Source organism: Callorhinus ursinus, unplaced genomic scaffold, assembly GCF_003265705.2.
Source record: "Callorhinus ursinus isolate GAN/ISIS: 27379988/994484 unplaced genomic scaffold, GSC_fseal_2.0 scaffold107, whole genome shotgun sequence".
Classification (NCBI taxonomy): Eukaryota; Metazoa; Chordata; class Mammalia; order Carnivora; family Otariidae; genus Callorhinus; species Callorhinus ursinus.
The window spans coordinates 908269-925223 of NW_027397169.1; the positions used below are offsets into that span (position 1 = coordinate 908269).

General features: G+C 61.1%; 2 protein-coding genes across 6 annotated transcripts in view; one reads left to right on the forward strand and one right to left on the reverse strand.

The window, feature by feature from the left end:
• The first annotated feature begins 1797 nt into the window (after positions 1–1797).
• Positions 1798–8912, forward strand: PEX11G (peroxisomal biogenesis factor 11 gamma). 2 transcript variants are annotated; one of them, XM_025863116.2, is made up of 5 exons: positions 1798–1879; positions 3204–3392; positions 5441–5619; positions 7623–7685; positions 8130–8912. In XM_025863116.2, exons 1-5 carry the CDS (start codon positions 1820–1822, stop codon positions 8350–8352), a joined length of 714 nt encoding a protein of 237 aa, XP_025718901.1. In that variant the 5' UTR covers positions 1798–1819; the 3' UTR covers positions 8353–8912. The 2 variants fall into 2 exon arrangements, with proteins under 2 accessions (XP_025718901.1, XP_073745497.1); XM_073889396.1 differs by lacking the exon at positions 1798–1879 and adding an exon at positions 1893–2745 and having other exon boundaries at positions 8130–8911.
• Positions 8913–10462: 1550 nt separating this feature from the next.
• Positions 10463–16955, reverse strand: part of ARHGEF18 (Rho/Rac guanine nucleotide exchange factor 18) — a 78461-nt gene continuing 71968 nt past the window's right edge. For 2 of the 4 annotated variants that reach the window (XM_025863108.2, XM_025863110.2), the window contains 8 exons: positions 16139–16276; positions 15645–15766; positions 14912–14968; positions 14771–14818; positions 14176–14646; positions 13571–13904; positions 12623–12748; positions 10463–12524 (listed from right to left, as the gene is read on the reverse strand). In XM_025863108.2, coding sequence (XP_025718893.1) covers positions 12376–12524; positions 12623–12748; positions 13571–13904; positions 14176–14646; positions 14771–14818; positions 14912–14968; positions 15645–15766; positions 16139–16276 — 1445 coding nt within the window. In that variant the 3' untranslated portion in view covers positions 10463–12375. The remainder of the gene's footprint in view (positions 12525–12622; positions 12749–13570; positions 13905–14175; positions 14647–14770; positions 14819–14911; positions 14969–15644; positions 15767–16138; positions 16277–16955) is intronic. The other 2 variants (XR_003206184.2, XM_025863109.2) reach the window with 2 other exon arrangements.

Here is a 16955-nt window from a genome sequence, read left to right on the forward strand (position 1 = left end):
TTGTGCATTGCTGGTGGGGATGTCAAGTGGTGCAGCCAATGTGGAAAACAGTTTGGTGGTTCCTTGAAAAGTCAAACATAGAGCTACCCTATGACCCAGCCATTCCACTCCTGGGTGTCTACCCAAAGGAACTGAAGTTGAAGGCAGGAACTTGAACAGATACACACACGCCCACGTTCACAGCAGCGTTATTCACAGTCGCCAAAATGTGGAAACAACCCAATGGTCCATCAGTGGATGAATGGATAAACAGAATGCCATAGATCCATACAAGGGATTATTACGCAGCCACAAAAGGAATGGAGTATTGATATAAGCTACACTGTGGATGAGCCAGACACAAATGGTCACATATCGCATTATTCCGCTTATAGGAAATATCCAGAATGGGTAAGCCCACCAAGACAAAGCAGATGGTGGAGGTTATGGGCTGGAGCAGGGAGGGATAGATTAACTGCTTGTCAGAATTACAGGGTCTCCTCTGAGGGTGATGAAAATGTTTTGAAGCTTAAAAGGGGTGATGTTTGTACATACGGGTGTTGTAAATGCCACTGCATTTTACATCTTAACACGGTGACTCTTATGTGAACGTTACAATTAAAAAAAAAAAGGAAACAGGTCATGTTAACTTTTTGAAAAATCTCATTTGACTTTTTGATGAGAGAATAACGCATGTTGCACAAAATTCAAAAGCTACAAAATTATACCAGATGATGGTTGCTAACTAAACTTACTGTAATCATGTCAGGGTGTCTGTGAGTCAAACCTTTAGGCTGTGCACCTGAAATGGGTACAAAGGTGAACAATTTATTTATTTATTTTTAAAGATTTTATTTATTTATTGACAATGAGGGAGAGAGGGAGAGAAAGCACACAAGTAGGCAGAGCAGCAGGCAGAGGGAGAGGGAGAAGCAGGCTTCCCGCTGAGCAGGGAGCCCGATGCGGAGCTCGATCCCAGGACCCTGGGATCATGACCTGAGCCCAAGGCAGACGCGCAACGACTGAGCCACCCAGGCGCCCCAAAGGTGAACAATTTAATATCCTCTTCCCAGCCACAGTTAGTTACCCTCTTCGGAGCAACTCCAGTTACCAGACCCTCGCCTATTCTAGAACGAATCTATGAGTTTCCTTAACTTTCTCAAAATGCCTTTTATGAATTTACAACAGCTGTGCATGCTCACTGTAGACGAGCAGACAGGGGAGAAAGGGTGCAGCACAGAAATTAAAAAGAAAAATCCCTTCTTGGGGCGCCTGGGTGGTTCAGTCGTTAAGCGTCTGCCTTCGGCTCGGGTCACGATCCCAGGGTCCTGGGTCCTGGGATCGAGCCCCTCCTAGGGTCGCTCCTCGGCGGGAAGCCTGCTTCTCCCTCTCCCACTCCCCCTGCTTGTGTTCCCTCTCTCGCCGTGTCTCTGTCAAATAAATAAATAAAATCTTTAAAAAAAAGAAAAGAAAAGAAAGAAAAATCCCTTCTTGAACCAGAGCAAACAGGTTGGTGCTTTCGCTTGGATACTACTTTTGTGGGTAGATGGTTAACTTGAAAAGACCAGCCGTCGCGGGGCAAAGGCAGTGGGCTCCGAGGGCCGTCTGGGTGCAGAGGCCCCGGGCGAGCGGAGACGTTGCGGCCACTAAGCTGCAGACTTGGGCAGCTCCCCGCAGCAGACAAAGGGCCGGGCCGGGCACAATGGGTCGGGCCGGGGACAAAGGGTCGCGGCCGCGCCTGCGCAGAGCGTTCCCGGGGGGGGGGCGAGGCCTCGCGCCGTGCCCCCGCCCCCCTTGGCGCTGCGCGCCGACGTCACGGTGGCGCCACGGCGGAGTTGCCATGGCGGCGCTGAGCGGCCTGGCTTCGGCGCTGGAGTCGTACAGGGGTCGGGACCGCCTGGTGAGGCTGGGGCGCAGCGCGGCCCGTGGTCCCGGAGCAGGGCTGGAGCTCCGTGTCTGGAAACGGAGGCCAGAGCGGGGCGGGTCGCTCAGGATCCATCGCCGAGGCGCCCTCCCGGCTGGGCTCCGACCCTGTCCCCTAGCAGTGGACGTACAGATTGCTCCTGCTAACTCATCATGGTGGGGTGTTCTCAGTACCAGCCAGATCCGCACGTTTGGACATTTGGGATCCGACCAGACCACTGAAGGTGGTCACTGGGTTGTCCCAGGCAGTCTCATATGAGGACTCAGGGTGTTGCAGCGCTCCTTCTATGGCTGGACATTGAGGTTGCGACCGATTCCCCTATAATTGGGCACTTAGGTTGTTCCAGTTCCCCCTGGCTGGACATTTACAGGCCGACCAAATCCTGTTTGAACATTTAGGATCTGACTAGGCCACTTGGTTGGTCCCCGGTTTGTCCCTAACAATCTCATAGGGGGATTTAGGATTTTTAGGCCTTTCCCATATGGCTGGAAGGCCCTTGAAGGCAGATGCTCAGCTTGTTCCTATATAAGCTTTTCTCTCTTATAGGTAGGCATTTAGGTCGTACCAGGAAATGTACCAGTGGTGGGCAATTAGGTCCCATTCAAAGACCTTATGATTGGGCATTCGAGTTTTAATACATTCCCAAGCTGTACATTTAAAACGCAGAGTTTTGCTATGACACAGTTTTGCTATTACAATTCTGAAAAGAAATAAGTGAAAATATATAAAACAACAGGAAAAAGCAATTTCTGGAAAGCAGATGAAATAAAGATAGAAGGGTGGTGAAGCTGACAGTTCCCCATGCCCCAAACCACCCATTGAGTGGCTTCCTTCTCACTGAGGTAAGTCAAGCAGATTACCCTCGGCTCACTGGGCCGAGGCCCGATAACTTCTCCAGTCCTCAACCCAGCTACAGACATTGGTCCAGCTGGGTAGATGCAAATATACATGTCTGCCTCGTCCTCCTGTCTGCTGGGAAAAGGGGGACCCCTGAGGTGTGACATGGTTGCATTTTCTTGTCTCGGTCACATCTGTCTCCAAAGGGTGTGCCCCTCAGTGGCACGAGCCAGCATCCCCTTAGAGTCTCCCCAGTGACTTTTGGACAATGAGGTCACGTTTCTCCATTTGTCCCACCTGCAAGTATCTCTTTAAACTTTCAGCTTTTATTGGAAGTTTGTTGATCTAGTCTGCACAAGCCCCCTCGCCCCCCAACTTGATCCCAGGGGACCCACGGCCACGTGGGGGTCGATCCAGCTCGGCCCAAGAGCAGGGCCCTGCTGACTGCTCTGGTTTCCCACAGATCCGAACGCTGGGGTACTGTTGCCAACTGGTTGGCGGGGTCCTGGTGGAACGCTGTCCGGCCAGATCAGAAGTGGGGACACGCCTGCTGACCCTGTCCTCCCAACTCAGCCACTGTAGGACTGTCCTGCGACTCTTTGATGATGTGGCCATGTTTATCTACACGAAGCAGTATGGCCTGGGGGCAGAGGTAACGGGGTGTATGGGGCCGTAGTCTCTGGGCAACCGCGTTTAATGGACTTGTCCAAAGGCAGCGGTGTAGGCTGTTTCTTACTTTTAAAAATTTTGCTTGCTTTTGTGAGATGGTCAGATGTTCTCATTTGAATTTAAATGAAAAAATGGCTTATACATTCATACATTCCAAAAAGTTATGGAATTAAAAAGTCTCCCTCCTTCCTGATCCCCTCACCCTTGGTTTTTCGCCTCAGAGGCATATACTGTTGTCAGCTTTTCGTGATTCCTTCACGAGGTGTCCTGTCCGGGCGGAGGCAAATCACCCTGTTTACGTAATTAGTTGTGCACCTGGTACGCTGTTTGGGACTTGCTTTTGTCTGTTAAACAGCATGGCTTGGAGGTCACTCCCTCTCAGTCCAAACAGAGCTCCTTCCTTCTTTGTGGCCGCACCGTAATCTGCTCTAGAGCTGGATGGTGATTTATGTAACTGATCCCCTGACGATGGACATGTCGATTTTGCTGTTAGAACAGGGGACATTTCCCCCAGGGGATGGGCCCGGAAGCTTCCCTGGGCCTGTCTGGCCGTTATGCCCCTCCGTGGACTGCCCTGCCCGTCCCCCCTACCCCTGTCCCCTCTCTGAGCCACTCCACGTTCAGGTGCACCCACCCTCATTCCACTCCAGCGCCCAGTGGCCCAGTCACCTCAATCTCAAGTGCTTTCTGGACCTTCCTCCTGTTTTGACACCCATCTCCTATCCTCGTCTTCGATTAGGGCACGCTTCCCATGCATCCTCAGAGGACCCCTCCCCGAACCAACATCTCCTCTGCATCCCTAGACAAGGGGCGGGGGCCCTCTGCACCTTGTATGTCCCTTGGCCAGAACAAGAACTCCTTTTGCTGGGTCCGGTGTTTAGGTGTCTGCACCCCTGTCCTGTGAGCATCTCCTCCTCCCCAGTGTAGGGCCTTGGCCTCGCTGCTTCTCTGGAGACCCTAGTGGAAGGAGCATACTGGGGAGCGGGCAGGGAGGGCCCTGTTCTCGGGGGAGGACTGAAATACGCCAAACACACCAGAGGGTCCCAGGCAGGATGGGGGAGCTGGAGGGGGTTTCAGAACCTAGAGGGAGGCAGGATCCCAGCTGGCCACTAGGAAGGAAGGGGGCTCCGGAGGGGAGGGTAAGGGGTATGGCAGGCAGTGAGGATGAGGAGGCTGAAGGCAGGAAGTGAAGGACACACAGGGCCCCCCCCCCAGCTTAGAGGCCTCCAAGGGGTGGAGTCCTGAGGGGTGGGCCCCAAGAATGCGGCGTGGGCACCAGGCTCCTGAGCCTCAGCTGGTCCTGCCTCACTGGATACAGGCCGTGGCTCGGAACTTGGTGGAACTTGGGCGAGGGCTTGGGTTCTGCTATTCGAAGGCCCGAGGCCTGTCCTTGTATGAGGAGGGCAGGTGGCAGCTTCCCCTAAGTACCTCAGTTGGCCTGTTGGCGGGGCTTGTGACCCCTCTGGTTTGGAGTGGTGACCCAAGCCTTGCAGCCTGGTGCCCACTTACTGTCCGCACTGAGCGTGTTCAGTACCACCCTGCCCTGTCGGGTCGGGGTGCTCTGCAGGGCTCTCCCTCCGCGGCTCTCCTAGAGCCTGGTGCCAGGGAGCCTGGCCTGCAGACCCGTGCGCAGGACCCAGAAGGCTGCAGGGTGGGAAGGCCCTGATGCAGGGCATCCCAAATTGTCCTACTTGGGAATCATCCGGGAACTTAAAAGACATTCCTGGTGCCAGGGCCTACGCCGGACCTAGTGAGGCAGAATCCCTGGGGCTGGGGCTGGTGCTCTGAAGCTCTCCAGGGGATCGCTTGCGCAGCTAAGCTGACAGCTTCTGCTCCACCGGGGGGATGACGGCCACACTGCTCTGAGAAGCGGAAATCGGGCCTTTCTTCCCCTGCAGTGGCCCGCCGTGGGCCAGCCTGCTGGGCCTGGACGTTGCCCTGTGACTGCCATCTGGCTTGGCCTGGGTCCCTAAGATGGGCCTGGGTAGGTCTGACTCCAGGCGCACGCCCCCCTCTCTCCTGGTCCTGCAGGAGGAAGACAGCTTTGTCCGCTGCGTGTCGGTCCTCGGCAACCTGGCCGACCAGCTCTACTACCCCTGTGAGCACATCGCCTGGGCTGCTGATGCCCAGATCCTCCACGTGGACCCTGCCCGGTGGTGGACACTGAGCACAGCCTTCTGGGGCCTCTCCCTGCTCCTGGGCATTGCCAGGTACGTGGCCTTAACACCCACCAGCAGGCCGTAAGGGGTGCCTCCCTAGACCTGCAGCTGTAACAGACCCCCCCAAACCGCGTGGCTCGGAACAGCACACGCGCACTGCCTCACGGCTCTGGAGGTCGGAAGTCCAGTGTGGACTCACTGTGCTACACCTCCAGGTCGGGGGAGAAGCCAGTCCTGCCTCTTTCGGCTTCTAGAGACCACTGCATTCCTTGGCCCGTGGTCCCTCCCCTCCGTCTTCAGAGCACAGCCCGTTTCCTTGGGCACATCTCCGACTCCCGACCCTGCCGCCTCCCCCTCATGAGGGCCCCGTGAGAGCCCCACGTCCTCCCCCATCTCAAGACCCTTACCTCCCTCCCGTCGGCAAAGTCCTTTGTGCCATGTAAGGGAGCACGCTCACAGGGCCTGCAGATGAGGACGTGGACATCTTTGGAGGGCATGATTGTGCCCACTGGCCCCAGGAAGCAGGAAGAACTCCAGGCCGGGGACCGAAGTAGCTGGAGGGGGATGCCTTTCCCCCGGTCTCTGCGTGTGTGTGCGTGGTCGTCGGCAAATGTCCCCAGAGAGAACAGGAGTTTCTTGACCGGCTGTGTGCTTCTGAAACCCAGACTGTTTCTAGAACTTTCTTTCTTTTTTTTTTTTAAAGATTTTATTTATTTATTTGAGAGAGAGAGAGAATGAGAGATAGAAAGCACAAGAGGGAAGCGGGTCAGAGGGAGAAGCAGACTCCCCGCTGAGCAGGGAGCCCGATGTGGGACTCGATCCCGGGACTCCAGGATCATGACCTGAGCTGAAGGCAGTCGCTTCACCGACTGAGCCACCCAGGCGCCCAAAGCATCTGCTTTTTTTTTTTTAATAAAGATTTTATTTATTTGACCGAGAGAGCACAAGCAGAAGGAGAGAGAGGGAGAAGCAGGCTCCCTGCTGAGCAAGGAGCCTGATGTGGGACTCGATCCCAGGACCCTGGGATCATGACCTGGGCCGAAGGCAGCCGCTTAACTGACTGAGCCACCCAGGCGTCCCAGCTGTTTCTAGAACTTTCAAATAATGGTTTCCTCCCGAACATTTCCCTCTCTGTAAATGCGCTGAGCGGGTTTGTTCCGAGCTCCCTGCCCAGAAAGCACACTCTACCGGCTAGGCCAGCCAGGCACCCCGGTTCCATTAATTTTTTAAAATAGACTTTTAGTTTTAGAGTTTTAGCTTCACAGCACAATTGAACTGAAAGTGAAGAGAGTTTCCATAGATTCCCCACCCGCCCCACAGCCCCTCCATGATCAAACTCCCCCAGCAGTCGATGAATCCATGTCGACAAGTCACGGGCACCCCAAGTCCGTGGTTTACATCTGGATTCACTCTGTGTTGCACGTCCTGGGGCCTTGGACAGGTGTGTAATGAGACATTCCCACTGTTACAGCATCACAGAGTGGTGGCATTGCCCTCAAATTGTGCTCTGCCTGTTCATTTTTAGAGCTTATACTTTTTCATCATGTCTCTCTATTTGGTGTGAGCAAGCATGAGGGTCCCGACCTGGTGTCCATAGGACCCCAAGGTACCTGAGAGTCACCAGGGAGTTTGCTGAAATGCAGATGCCCAGTTGCCGAGAGGTTTGGATTCTGCTAGTCTGGACCCGGGGCGCAGGAGTCGGCGTGTTGCTCCAGTCTTCGAGGTGGTCTGACGCAGACCCACTTACCTCACTGCAGGTGCTGACTTGTGTCCCCATGCTCTCCGGGGACAGGTCACCTGGCCAGGGACACATGCCTGGCTCCAGCATCAGAAGCACGAGATGCTTCCAGATCTTGCGTGGACAGTGCAGGCAGGTCAGGGTCCGAATCAGGAGTCCCCGGGAGCTTCCGAGGCCCAGGCCAGTCTGGTGCCCTGGGAGGGTGCAGGGCGCTGGAGTTACCTGTGGCCGTCGTGGGGGGCGGCGGCCTCCCCTTGGGCTGGCAATGGGGAGCTAACCCCTGCACCCCCACCCTGCTTTGCTTTGCCTGCTGCAGGTCCTTGAGGATGGTCCTGACGCTGAGACGGAAGCTGAGGGGCCCCGCAGTGGCCTTCACCAGGTACGACCCCAGGGTTTTGCCCGGGAGAAAGGCTGACTTCCTCCCGCAGGCTGGGGACGCTGCTGCTGGGTTTCCCTCCCCGGGGAGGTGCTGTGAGCTGCCACGTTTCCAGCCTCGCGCCTGTGCGGGCCTGCGCGGGGGGCCTTACAGCAGCTCCAGGGACTGGCCCAGATGGGGAAACAGAGGCTGGCTTGAGGCCCCTCGCGCCCCCCCCACCCCCGCAGCTCCCTGCCTGTCTCCAGGGCCCAGAGGACTGAGGTGTGGGTTTGAGACTTCCCACGCCCGTCTGTGCCCTGTTCATGCTGTGGGCTCCCTCTGGGGGGTGTGACGGGGACGCAGCCCCACCAGTTCTCCTCACTCGCTCTGCTGTCACCTCTTCCTGCCCGTTGGGGTGAGCCTGGGTGTGCCTGGGTCTTCCCCAGCGGCTTCTCTTTGCTCCCACAGCCGGCTGCCCCGGAGCAAGAGGAGGGCCATGGAGGCCCAGGTCCGGTCGGAGGTGCTGACCCTCCTGAGCAACGTGGCCGATCTGGCCAACGCCGTGCACTGGCTGCCTCCGGGTGTCCTGTGGGCTGGCCGCTTCCCCCCGTGGCTCGTGGGCCTCCTCGGGACCATCTCCTCCCTCCTCAGCGTGTACCAGGCTGGCCGGGCCGAGGCCACCACCCCCTGACGTGGCCTGGGAGGTGTGGGTGCAGCCGGAACCCCACCGGAGGGCCCCTTCCCACAAAGCAGAAATCAGTCGGGCGAGGGCTGGGTCTGTAATTGAGCAACTCAATGCCAGGTGTAGGGACGCGTAACCCAGAGAACGCGCGGGGCGCCTCGGGCACGGGCCCATGGTGGGCCAGGATGTGGGCAGGGGTGAGGTCCCCCCGGGGGCCGAGAGCCAGGACCTTTCCAACTAGGCCGGGGCTCCGTGGGGGGGCTTCTCTCAGGGCCAGAGTAGGGGTCGCCAGGCCTGACATGCAGAGAAGGCTGCTGTGGGCCTCACAGCACCTCGCTCGGCTCGTGTCCTGCGTTCCAGTAAAGGCGAGCGGGGGAGCCAGGATGGTGTGCGCTACGCGGGCCTTAGGAAAGTCGCGATGATGATCGATTAAATAGGTTGTTGGTGCTGGGCCCAGTGTGAGAGCTTATTTCTAAATCACTGGCCCCCAGCCCCTCCCACCTGCAGGCCTTCCTGCTCACACGCCCTGTTCCTTCCCGGCGGTGGTGGCGGCGGCAGCCCTGTGCATGTTGAGAGGGGGTGCAGGTGCTGCCTGGAAACCACACCTCCTCAGCCCGCCTTCTGGAACGTGCTGGCCCTGAGCAGGCTTCAGCCCAGGCGAGCAGCTCCCCGCACCTCCGTCTCGGGCACGGGGGGCCACGTCTGTGTCTCGTCCGCCTGGGCAGCTCCAGGGTGCTTGTTGTGGCCGAAGCATTTCACACTCCGCCACAGCTTGGGCCCAGGGCTGGTCTGAGTGTTTTACGGGCTCCAGGCTGCGGCCGGGATCGTCTCCCACCTCATGGGGATCATGGCGGGATGGGATGTCTCAGACTGACCCGTGAGAGGCCCCGTGTGTGTGGCCTCAGGCAGGCGCCTGCAGATGGTGGCCCGCCCACGTCTGCCCGTCTCGACGTGGCCTCGGATCCTCCACCTCTGGGTCCTAGCCAGAAAGCGGAGGGGATCAGGCTGTCCCTTACATCCCGCAAGCACCAGGAAGAGCCAACAAAAATGGCAGTTTGCAGTCCCCGAGGCTTCATGTGACACCCCTCCACCTCTTGTCCCACAGGGAAGCTATGTGGTGGGAAAAGCTGGGATACAGGGCCCCTCAGGGTTAACATGGGGCGCAGAAGACCCCCCACCTGGCCCTGGCTGGAGCACCCTGCCCCACCCATCCTCCTGGATGAGGCGTGGGGGCCAGGCTGGGTCAGGTCAGCCTCCCCTTCCCCTCTCACAAAGGGGGGGGGACGTTGCTCGCCGTGGCCCTTAGCAGAGGCCCCCTTCCCAGCACTCAAGGCACCAGGGGGGCTGGGGTGGGGGTCACAGCAGTACCTGCTTAGCTACCTGGAGACTCAGGGAGTTAATACTTGTAAGGCACTCGGAGCACTGTGTTTGTGGGGAAGCCACAGGTACACCCCCATACGTAACCTGTCCAGTCACAGGTCCCCGGCAGGCTGGTGTCCCCATGGGCCTGGGCAGAGCCAAATGCCAGGGCTGGGGCTATGCTGGGACACACCGCTGGGCAGTCGAGAAGCCCCACCTGTAGTGTGGCCACAGCCCCTGCCCGGTGCTCTTCCCCGCCTGGCAACTTCAGCCTCTTAGGTGGGGGCAGAGCCAGCCAGTTCCTGGGAGCAGGGCCTGAAAGCGTTCTCCCAGCACCCAGGGAGCACCTGCCGTAGCAAACTCAGCTCCTTTGGGGAGCAGGGAGGCAGATGGGCCTTGGGGATGGCCCTACTCGGGGCAATGCCTCCTTGTCTAGGAGGCCGACATCCCAAGAGCACGGGGACAGGCCTAACCGGAAGGGCACCCCGCCAGAGCGGAGAGGACTTGGCCGCATCCCCACACCTCAGCCTCGTCTGGAGGGCTGCTTCTCCCGGGGGCCCCCGGGCACCCCCACTGCCTCTGACTCCGAATGTCTGCACGCGGTCATCGTCTGGAGCTTCCTGAGGGGAGTGTGTGGGGCCCTGGGCATGGGTGTGAGGGGCGCCCTGCCCGGTGATGTGAGCCACCTGTAGAGCACTGATGTTTGGGCCGAGGATCCTAAAACAAAACCCCAAACCCCCAAACGAACACTCCCGTCGGCTCATCTTCGATACTTTTATTGCTGGAATCAGGTCTTAAGTTCTAAGGTGGTTCTGAAAGACCCCACGGTGAGGAAATGTTGCAATCATCATAAAAATAATTGTCGGCTGGACTAAGATTATGGTCACAATTAATGAGGACGTGCACAGGTTCCATGGACATGAGGATCTGCTCAACCACCAACCGTACAAATAAAATCGGGCTCTCCGGGAGTGACCTTGCCCGGACGAGGGATGGACCCATGACGACACTGCCCTGCTGTGTGGCCCCGCGGTGGGATGCCCCAGTTCCCTGCCACACGGCCAAGTGGCGGTTCCTTGGACTTGTCACCGGCTGAGGAATCGTGGCGTCTCGGAGGGTCAGACCAGAGCCGGCGGACAGGGGCGCGTGGCGGTGGAATCACCCAGCACGAGGGGCCAGAGCTGTTCGCTTCACCATAGGACAGGAACTTAAAAGTCAACTCTGCTCAAGTGCTTGGAGACGTCTCAGTACGAAAACGCAAACACTGATCACAGACACGGCACAGGTGAGCTCGGACGCCTCACAGGACCGAGGGAGGACGCTTCTCCTGGCTCCCCGAGGACGCGCGGATGCTGCAGGCCCCAAGCACTAAGTGGAGACCGGGGGGGGGAGAAAGGAGCGGGCAGAGGTTCTCAGAGGGGCCGGGCTCGGCACACCATTCACTGTGCCTGGGAGAGGTTCGGAACTGGTCAGCTGGGGCCCCCGTCCTCCCACCAGCGCTTTGGGAGGGACGGGGCTCTGGGCTCAGTGGGGGAGGCCAGGGACCAAAAGGCCGGAGTACCCCCATTCCCCCACCCTGCACCCAGGCTTGAGTTCCTCCGCAGCTGAAGTGTGCATCTGACCCACAGGCCAGGCCCGGAGTGCTCCTGGACATCCAGCGTGCTCCCCAGCATCTAGAGCTGTGCAGCGGGATGGGTGGCCCTTGTCCTCCAGGGGAGCTGACAGTAGGCTAGCTCAGCTCGCTGGACACGAGGCACCTGAGCCCCCTGCCCATCTGACGTCTTCCAGGCCCTAGGTGACCCCTCTGGCATGTCGCCCCCGTCCACGAGGACGTGGCGGCCCCACCGCTCCATTCCTTGTACCAGCCCCTGCCCAAGGGTGAGGGACACCCGCCCTGGCTAACGCTCTCGACTGGGCTTCCCCGGGCAGGCTGAGAGCTCGGAGAACGGCTGGGGCCCCGAACCCCACAGAAGCATGCCACTGTGCTCAGGTGCCTTTGGAAAGCACCAAGTTTGGCATCAGCAGAGTTTAAAGACCTCTGTCAAATTAAAGTTAGTTATGGCCCGTCCCCTCCTGTCACCTGTGCCACCGGCTGGTCCTCTCCACACGCCCCGCCCTGTGGCCCTCCGTCCCTGGCGGGGCCGTGTGGCCGCCCCCCTCCCCCGTCTGCACTCACGCCCTGGCCTTGAGGCCCCCCGCGAACACAGGCGAGTCTCTGCTTCGGAAGCGGATCCCGCCGACACCGCCCAGCCCCAGGGCCGGCCCCTGCTTCTCCGACGGGGGTCCGGCCTGTCCTCAGGAATCTTGCGGAGCCACCACTGTCTGTCACTACCTTGGAAAAACGGCGTGGAGTCACACTCTCTCTCCCTCCCCAACAGGGGTGCTACGACTGCACACAGCTCCTTGGGTTAGCTCTGGTTCAACCTTCGATTAAAAACTTTCCTTTTTGTGTTAAAAAAAAAAAAAGAGGTTTAGAAAGTTACCCAGGCACCACTGCTAATCCTACAGGAAGAGCCTTCGAGGCGACGGGCCAGCCCCGGCCCTGACCGTGACCCTGACCCCGGCCCCAGCCAGGCAGCCGTTGGTGGTGGTTTGCTCGGGAAGAGGAAAGGGACTGGGCTGTTCCCCAGAGAGCAGGACGGGGAGGGGTCTGCACCTCGAGCCACACCCCCTCTAGAAGAAGATGACGTCTTCCTTGCTGCCGTCTTCCTTGCCGCCCGGTGTGCTGGGCGGTGGCAAGGGGGAGGGGGGCACGGGGGCGCCCCCGGGCTTGAGGGGGCAGCACTCGGTGGGGACGTCAGCCGGGGCCGGGCAGCAGGGGTCTGGAAGAGAGGGAGAGTGCTGGCTGTCAGCCGCCGCCAGGCACCGTGCTGGCCCTGCTGTCCTGGGGCGGGGGGGGGGGGGGGGGGGCTGGGCTCACCCGCGGGGCACACGGAGCTGTGGCTGCTGAGCAGAACCGGGCTCAGCGAGCGGCGGTTCCGAGCGCTGTTCTCGTCCTTGCCCACGAGCTTGCTGAGGAGCAGCTGCTGCTTCAGGTCGAAGGAGGCTGAGGGAGGGAGGGCACAGCCTGGGGTGTCTGGCCTCGCTCCGGGCACGTGGGCAGCGCCCCCCCCATTTGGGCCGGGGACACACCCACTCATTCAGCCCCAGAGACGGTGACACCCGACTAGAGGGCCCTTGGAGTAACTCAGCCTCTGCACGAGAGAGCGACCCCCTGACCCCGGAGCCCAGCAGTCCTGGCACACAGGCCCTGTTCCTCAGCGAACGTTCCAGTGCTGGCTCCCCTCAGCCAGAGCCTGCGTGCCGGCAGCACCCGTGGGAGTCCCTGGGCTTTCTCTACCGGAGGAAGGACCTCTCACTGCAGGGTGCTCTGTGCAAGGGCCTCAGTGTCTCCTCTGTGGGATGAGGGCACGGCAGAGACCTGGGCACGAGAACTGTCCCTGGGCAGGGGCTCGCTGGGGAGCATTAGCACCGGTTGCCCTGATGTCCCCAAGGGACCCGGGCTCTTCTTTCTGAACTGCCAAGATGTTCTGTTGACCCCAATCCCCGTTTGAGGGCCAAGGTGAGAAAAAGACATGGGGCCTGATGTTTTAATTTTCCTTCTTGGGATGAGACCTCCGTGTGGGGCGGGGACCGGCCTCTGCCACATGAGCCCAGGGCTGCCAGCTGTGCCCTCCAGGTTCCCCCTGCTGCCCCCTCCAGAGGATGGCCCTGGGGTCCCATTTTGGTTTGTTCACAAGAAGCCGCTTTGGTTTCACAAAGAGCCCACAACTGGACCTGCGAGTCCAGGGCCATAGCGGACCGGGCAGGCGCCGGCCAGCGCTCCACTCACTCGCTCCAGCTCCGCCCCCCCCCCCCCGCGGCTCACCTGAGCTGTCCCAGCGCTGGGAGCCCCTGCTCTTGCCGCCCTTGTCCTTGGCGCCCTTGGTGGAGGCAGCCAGCTTGGTGGGGATCTGCTGCTGCACAGCCGCCTGCCTCTGGATCTGGTTGGTGGCGCTCAGCAGCTGGATGGGCACGTCGCTCTTGGCCGGCCGGCTCTCGGCGGGGGCGCTGTCCCGGCGAGCCATCTCGGGGCGCTCTGGGAACTCGGGCCCCGGGCCCGCCAGCGGCATGCTCACCCGGGCTCCTGGCGCTTTGGCGAGGGCGGCGGGCCCTTCCGGCCCTTCCCCGTTGAAGCTGGGAGTGTGGCTTAGTGGCTGGGCCTGGAAAAGCAGCAGAGGACGCATCCCGAACCTGTTCCTGCGGGGGCGGGGGGGGGGGGGCCCCCCCCCCCCCCACAAGCCCCTCCAAGCCACTGGCCTCAGATCTGCACGGTGCACCCCGGACCCCCCGCCAGCCTCTCCCACTTGCCCGTCCTCCTTTGGGTCCACGGGTGACCTAAGCTCCTAGCCGGGAGCTTGTGCTTGGACACGCACATCCGCCGTGACGCTGGGGCCCCCCGCGCGGTGTCCTGGCGCCCTGTCCCGCGCTCACCTCGGCCGGCAAGTCGGGCGGCAGCGCGCCGGGCGCCGTGTTCTGCTTGCGGAGGCGCCGCTGCTGCTCCAGCTGCTCGCGCTCCCGCTCCACGGCGCGCTGGGCCTCCCGCAGCCGCGCCAGGTCGTGCTGGTAGGCGCGCCGCCGCTGCTCCAGCTGCTCGCGCTCCTGGCTCAGCCGCTCCTGCAGCTGCAGCGACTCGTTCTGGCACCGCTGCAGCCGGGCCGAGGCCAGGGCCAGCTCGTGCTGCTGGCGCTCCCGCTCGCGCTCCCAGCGCTGCTGCTCCCCCCGCAGGAGGCCCTGCTGCTTCTGCACGGCGGCCAGCTCCTCGCGCTGCTTCTCGAAGTTGCGCTGGCGCTCCTGCTCCAGCAGCAGGTTCCCGCGCGTGGACTGCAGCCGCAGCTGCTTCTCGCGCTCCTGGATGGAGGCCCTCTGCATCTCCACGCAGCTGTCCTGCTGGGCAATGACTGCCTGCGGCGGCGGCGGAGCGGACTGGTCTCAGGACGAGGCCCGCCTCTCCCCAGACCCCGACCTCAAGCAGGGGCAGGAGAAGGGCATGGTCGCGCCCCCTCCCTCCCCCGGAAGTCCCCCGCACCTGGAGGCTGAGGAGCAGCTGAGACAGGGTCTGGATCCGCTGGACAAGCTGCGGAGAGGGAGAGAGACGCTGGCTCGCTGCGCGCAGCCGCGTGCGGTGTGCATGCCCGCCCCTGGGGAGACCGCTGAGCCCCGGGCCTACCTCCAGCTCCAGGGCCGCGGGCAGAGGGCGGCCGGACTCCGCCCCCGGCACCGCCACCTGTGGAGAGAATGGGCCAAACACAGACAGCTAAGGACCTGCCTACTGTTGACGAGACCCCCCCCCCCCCCCGAGTCTCGGTGTCTGGAAAAGGAGCGCACAGGGCGGCCTCCCTGGAGGCGGAGAGCAGCTGTTGCGGGCTCACGTGGGGAGGCTCGGGGGGCCAGGCGCCCCCGGCTGCAGCTCCGGGGGTGAAGCTTGTGCGCGGGCTCAGGGGAGCCCGTGGGCGGCAGAGGGGAGCCTGACCCGCAACCTGACCCCGCTCCGGCCCCGACGCCTGGTAAGGGTGGGCCTCCGGAGTCCAAGGGGAGGGAGCAGCCAGGCGCATCAGCAGGACACACGCGTAGACTCAGTGCTCACGGTCCCCGCGGCGCCCCTCGGCTGCTGATGCGGCCACAGCTCCCGCCCTGCGCCTGTCCCCTCCCTCGCCCCCCTCCTGGACACCTCGTTACCATTCCCAGGAGGTGCGGGAGGGAACACGGAGGTTCGCCGGCCCGCAGGTTCACCTGGGCTGAGATTTCCTGGTACAACGGGACTGGCACTGGTCACTACGCGTCCTGAGACGGCAAAACTAGACAGCCCCAGACACAGAGCCGTTCACACGTGTGAACGCTAATTTAAAGGGCTTGCGCGGACTCTGTGCCTAGCTCAGGAATATCCCAAGGAAGCAACGTACTGCGGGCGGGGTGTCCTCAGAGGCCCCCGGCGTGTTGCTGGGCTTCGAGTCTGGGCTGCTCACCGGGCCTTGCCAGTCTTGGGGGCCGGGGTCGCTGCTGTGGGCCTTCTTCAAACTGCCATCTGAAAAGCCCAATCCAGGCGCATGAGGACGCTGCAGGTCCCACAGGGGTCCGGGCCAGGCCCCCGCCCCCCAGACCCAGGTAGGAAATTGTGGCCGGGCTGCCACGGTGGTATCTGAGACGCAGAGACCGGCAAGAGAGGGAAGGGCTGCCTGGGTGCTGCTGTCGGAGCACGACCGACAACACCCTGAAGGTTCCAGAACCTGACTAGAAGGTTCATACTCGTTTGCGGGGGAAGCAGCCCCAGAGATGCCCAGCAACAAATGCCTCGACTCTGCTGCTGGGAACGTTCCAAGAACCCGCACAACCTCTTGCTGCTGCTGATCTTCCGGAGGGGCCCCGAGAAGCCCCAGGTGGACGCGGCACCACTCACTCTTGCCGGGACTGCTCACAGTGTCGTAGCCCCCGAAGGTCTCTGCCCTGCGGGGCAGGCCCGCGGAACCTCCCCCATCGACCACCTGGCCGTTGGCGCTGCCCAGCTGCCTGCAGATCAGGGTCTGGATGTCCTCGACTGTGGAAGGAGGTGGGAGGCACCGAGTCACGCTGTGGAGCCATGCTGTGGGTGTCCGAGCGTGGCAGGGTCTGGGCACTCAGGCCTGAGAAGCCTGCAGGGCGTCGGTCATGGTCTTCGAATCCCCCGACACGGGACTTCAGTCCCCTGACCCGTGTGTTCCCTAACTTCAGGTACTACAACCAGGACACGCCAACCCGTGTCCACAGGAGACGGTGGACCACGGGGGCAGCATGGGGGAGGGATGGGGATGCCCTGGGCCTCGTGAACAATGCGGGCGTGTGCCTGTGTGTCGGCCGTCATACAGACGAGGTCTCTGGGGGCAGGGCAGGTCACACAAAACGCTCTAGGACAAACAGGCTTTGGCCAAGTGAGGAGGTGGGGAGAAGAACATTCCAGGCTGAGGCACAGGATATGAGGGGTCCCTCAGGGGGCCAAGAACAATGGCCACTGAAGAAATGCGAGGAAGGTCAGTGCAGAAGGTCAGTGTGGCTGGAGGAAACAAGACTGAGCGGACGCAGAGTCCACAAGGGACCCCTCTGGTCTCTGCTCCCCTCACTCTGAAGGAAAGGTCTGGAGGGCAGCAGCTGTCTCTCCCATTTGCCACTGAAAGCGGGGCCAACCGTCCTGCTGGACCCAACGAGCATGGGCTGCCTGGCCTGCCACACGTGGAGGGGGG

Bases quoted from the DNA above. Each gene is read 5' to 3' on its own strand.
- PEX11G (XM_025863116.2), top strand. From the start codon at position 1,820: ATGGCGGCGCTGAGCGGCCTGGCTTCGGCGCTGGAGTCGTACAGGGGT. The intron at 3,393-5,440 runs GTAACGGGGTGT...CTGGTCCTGCAG, and splicing joins AGTATGGCCTGGGGGCAGAG to GAGGAAGACAGCTTTGTCCG. The intron at 7,686-8,129 runs GTACGACCCCAG...TTGCTCCCACAG, and splicing joins CCCGCAGTGGCCTTCACCAG to CCGGCTGCCCCGGAGCAAGA.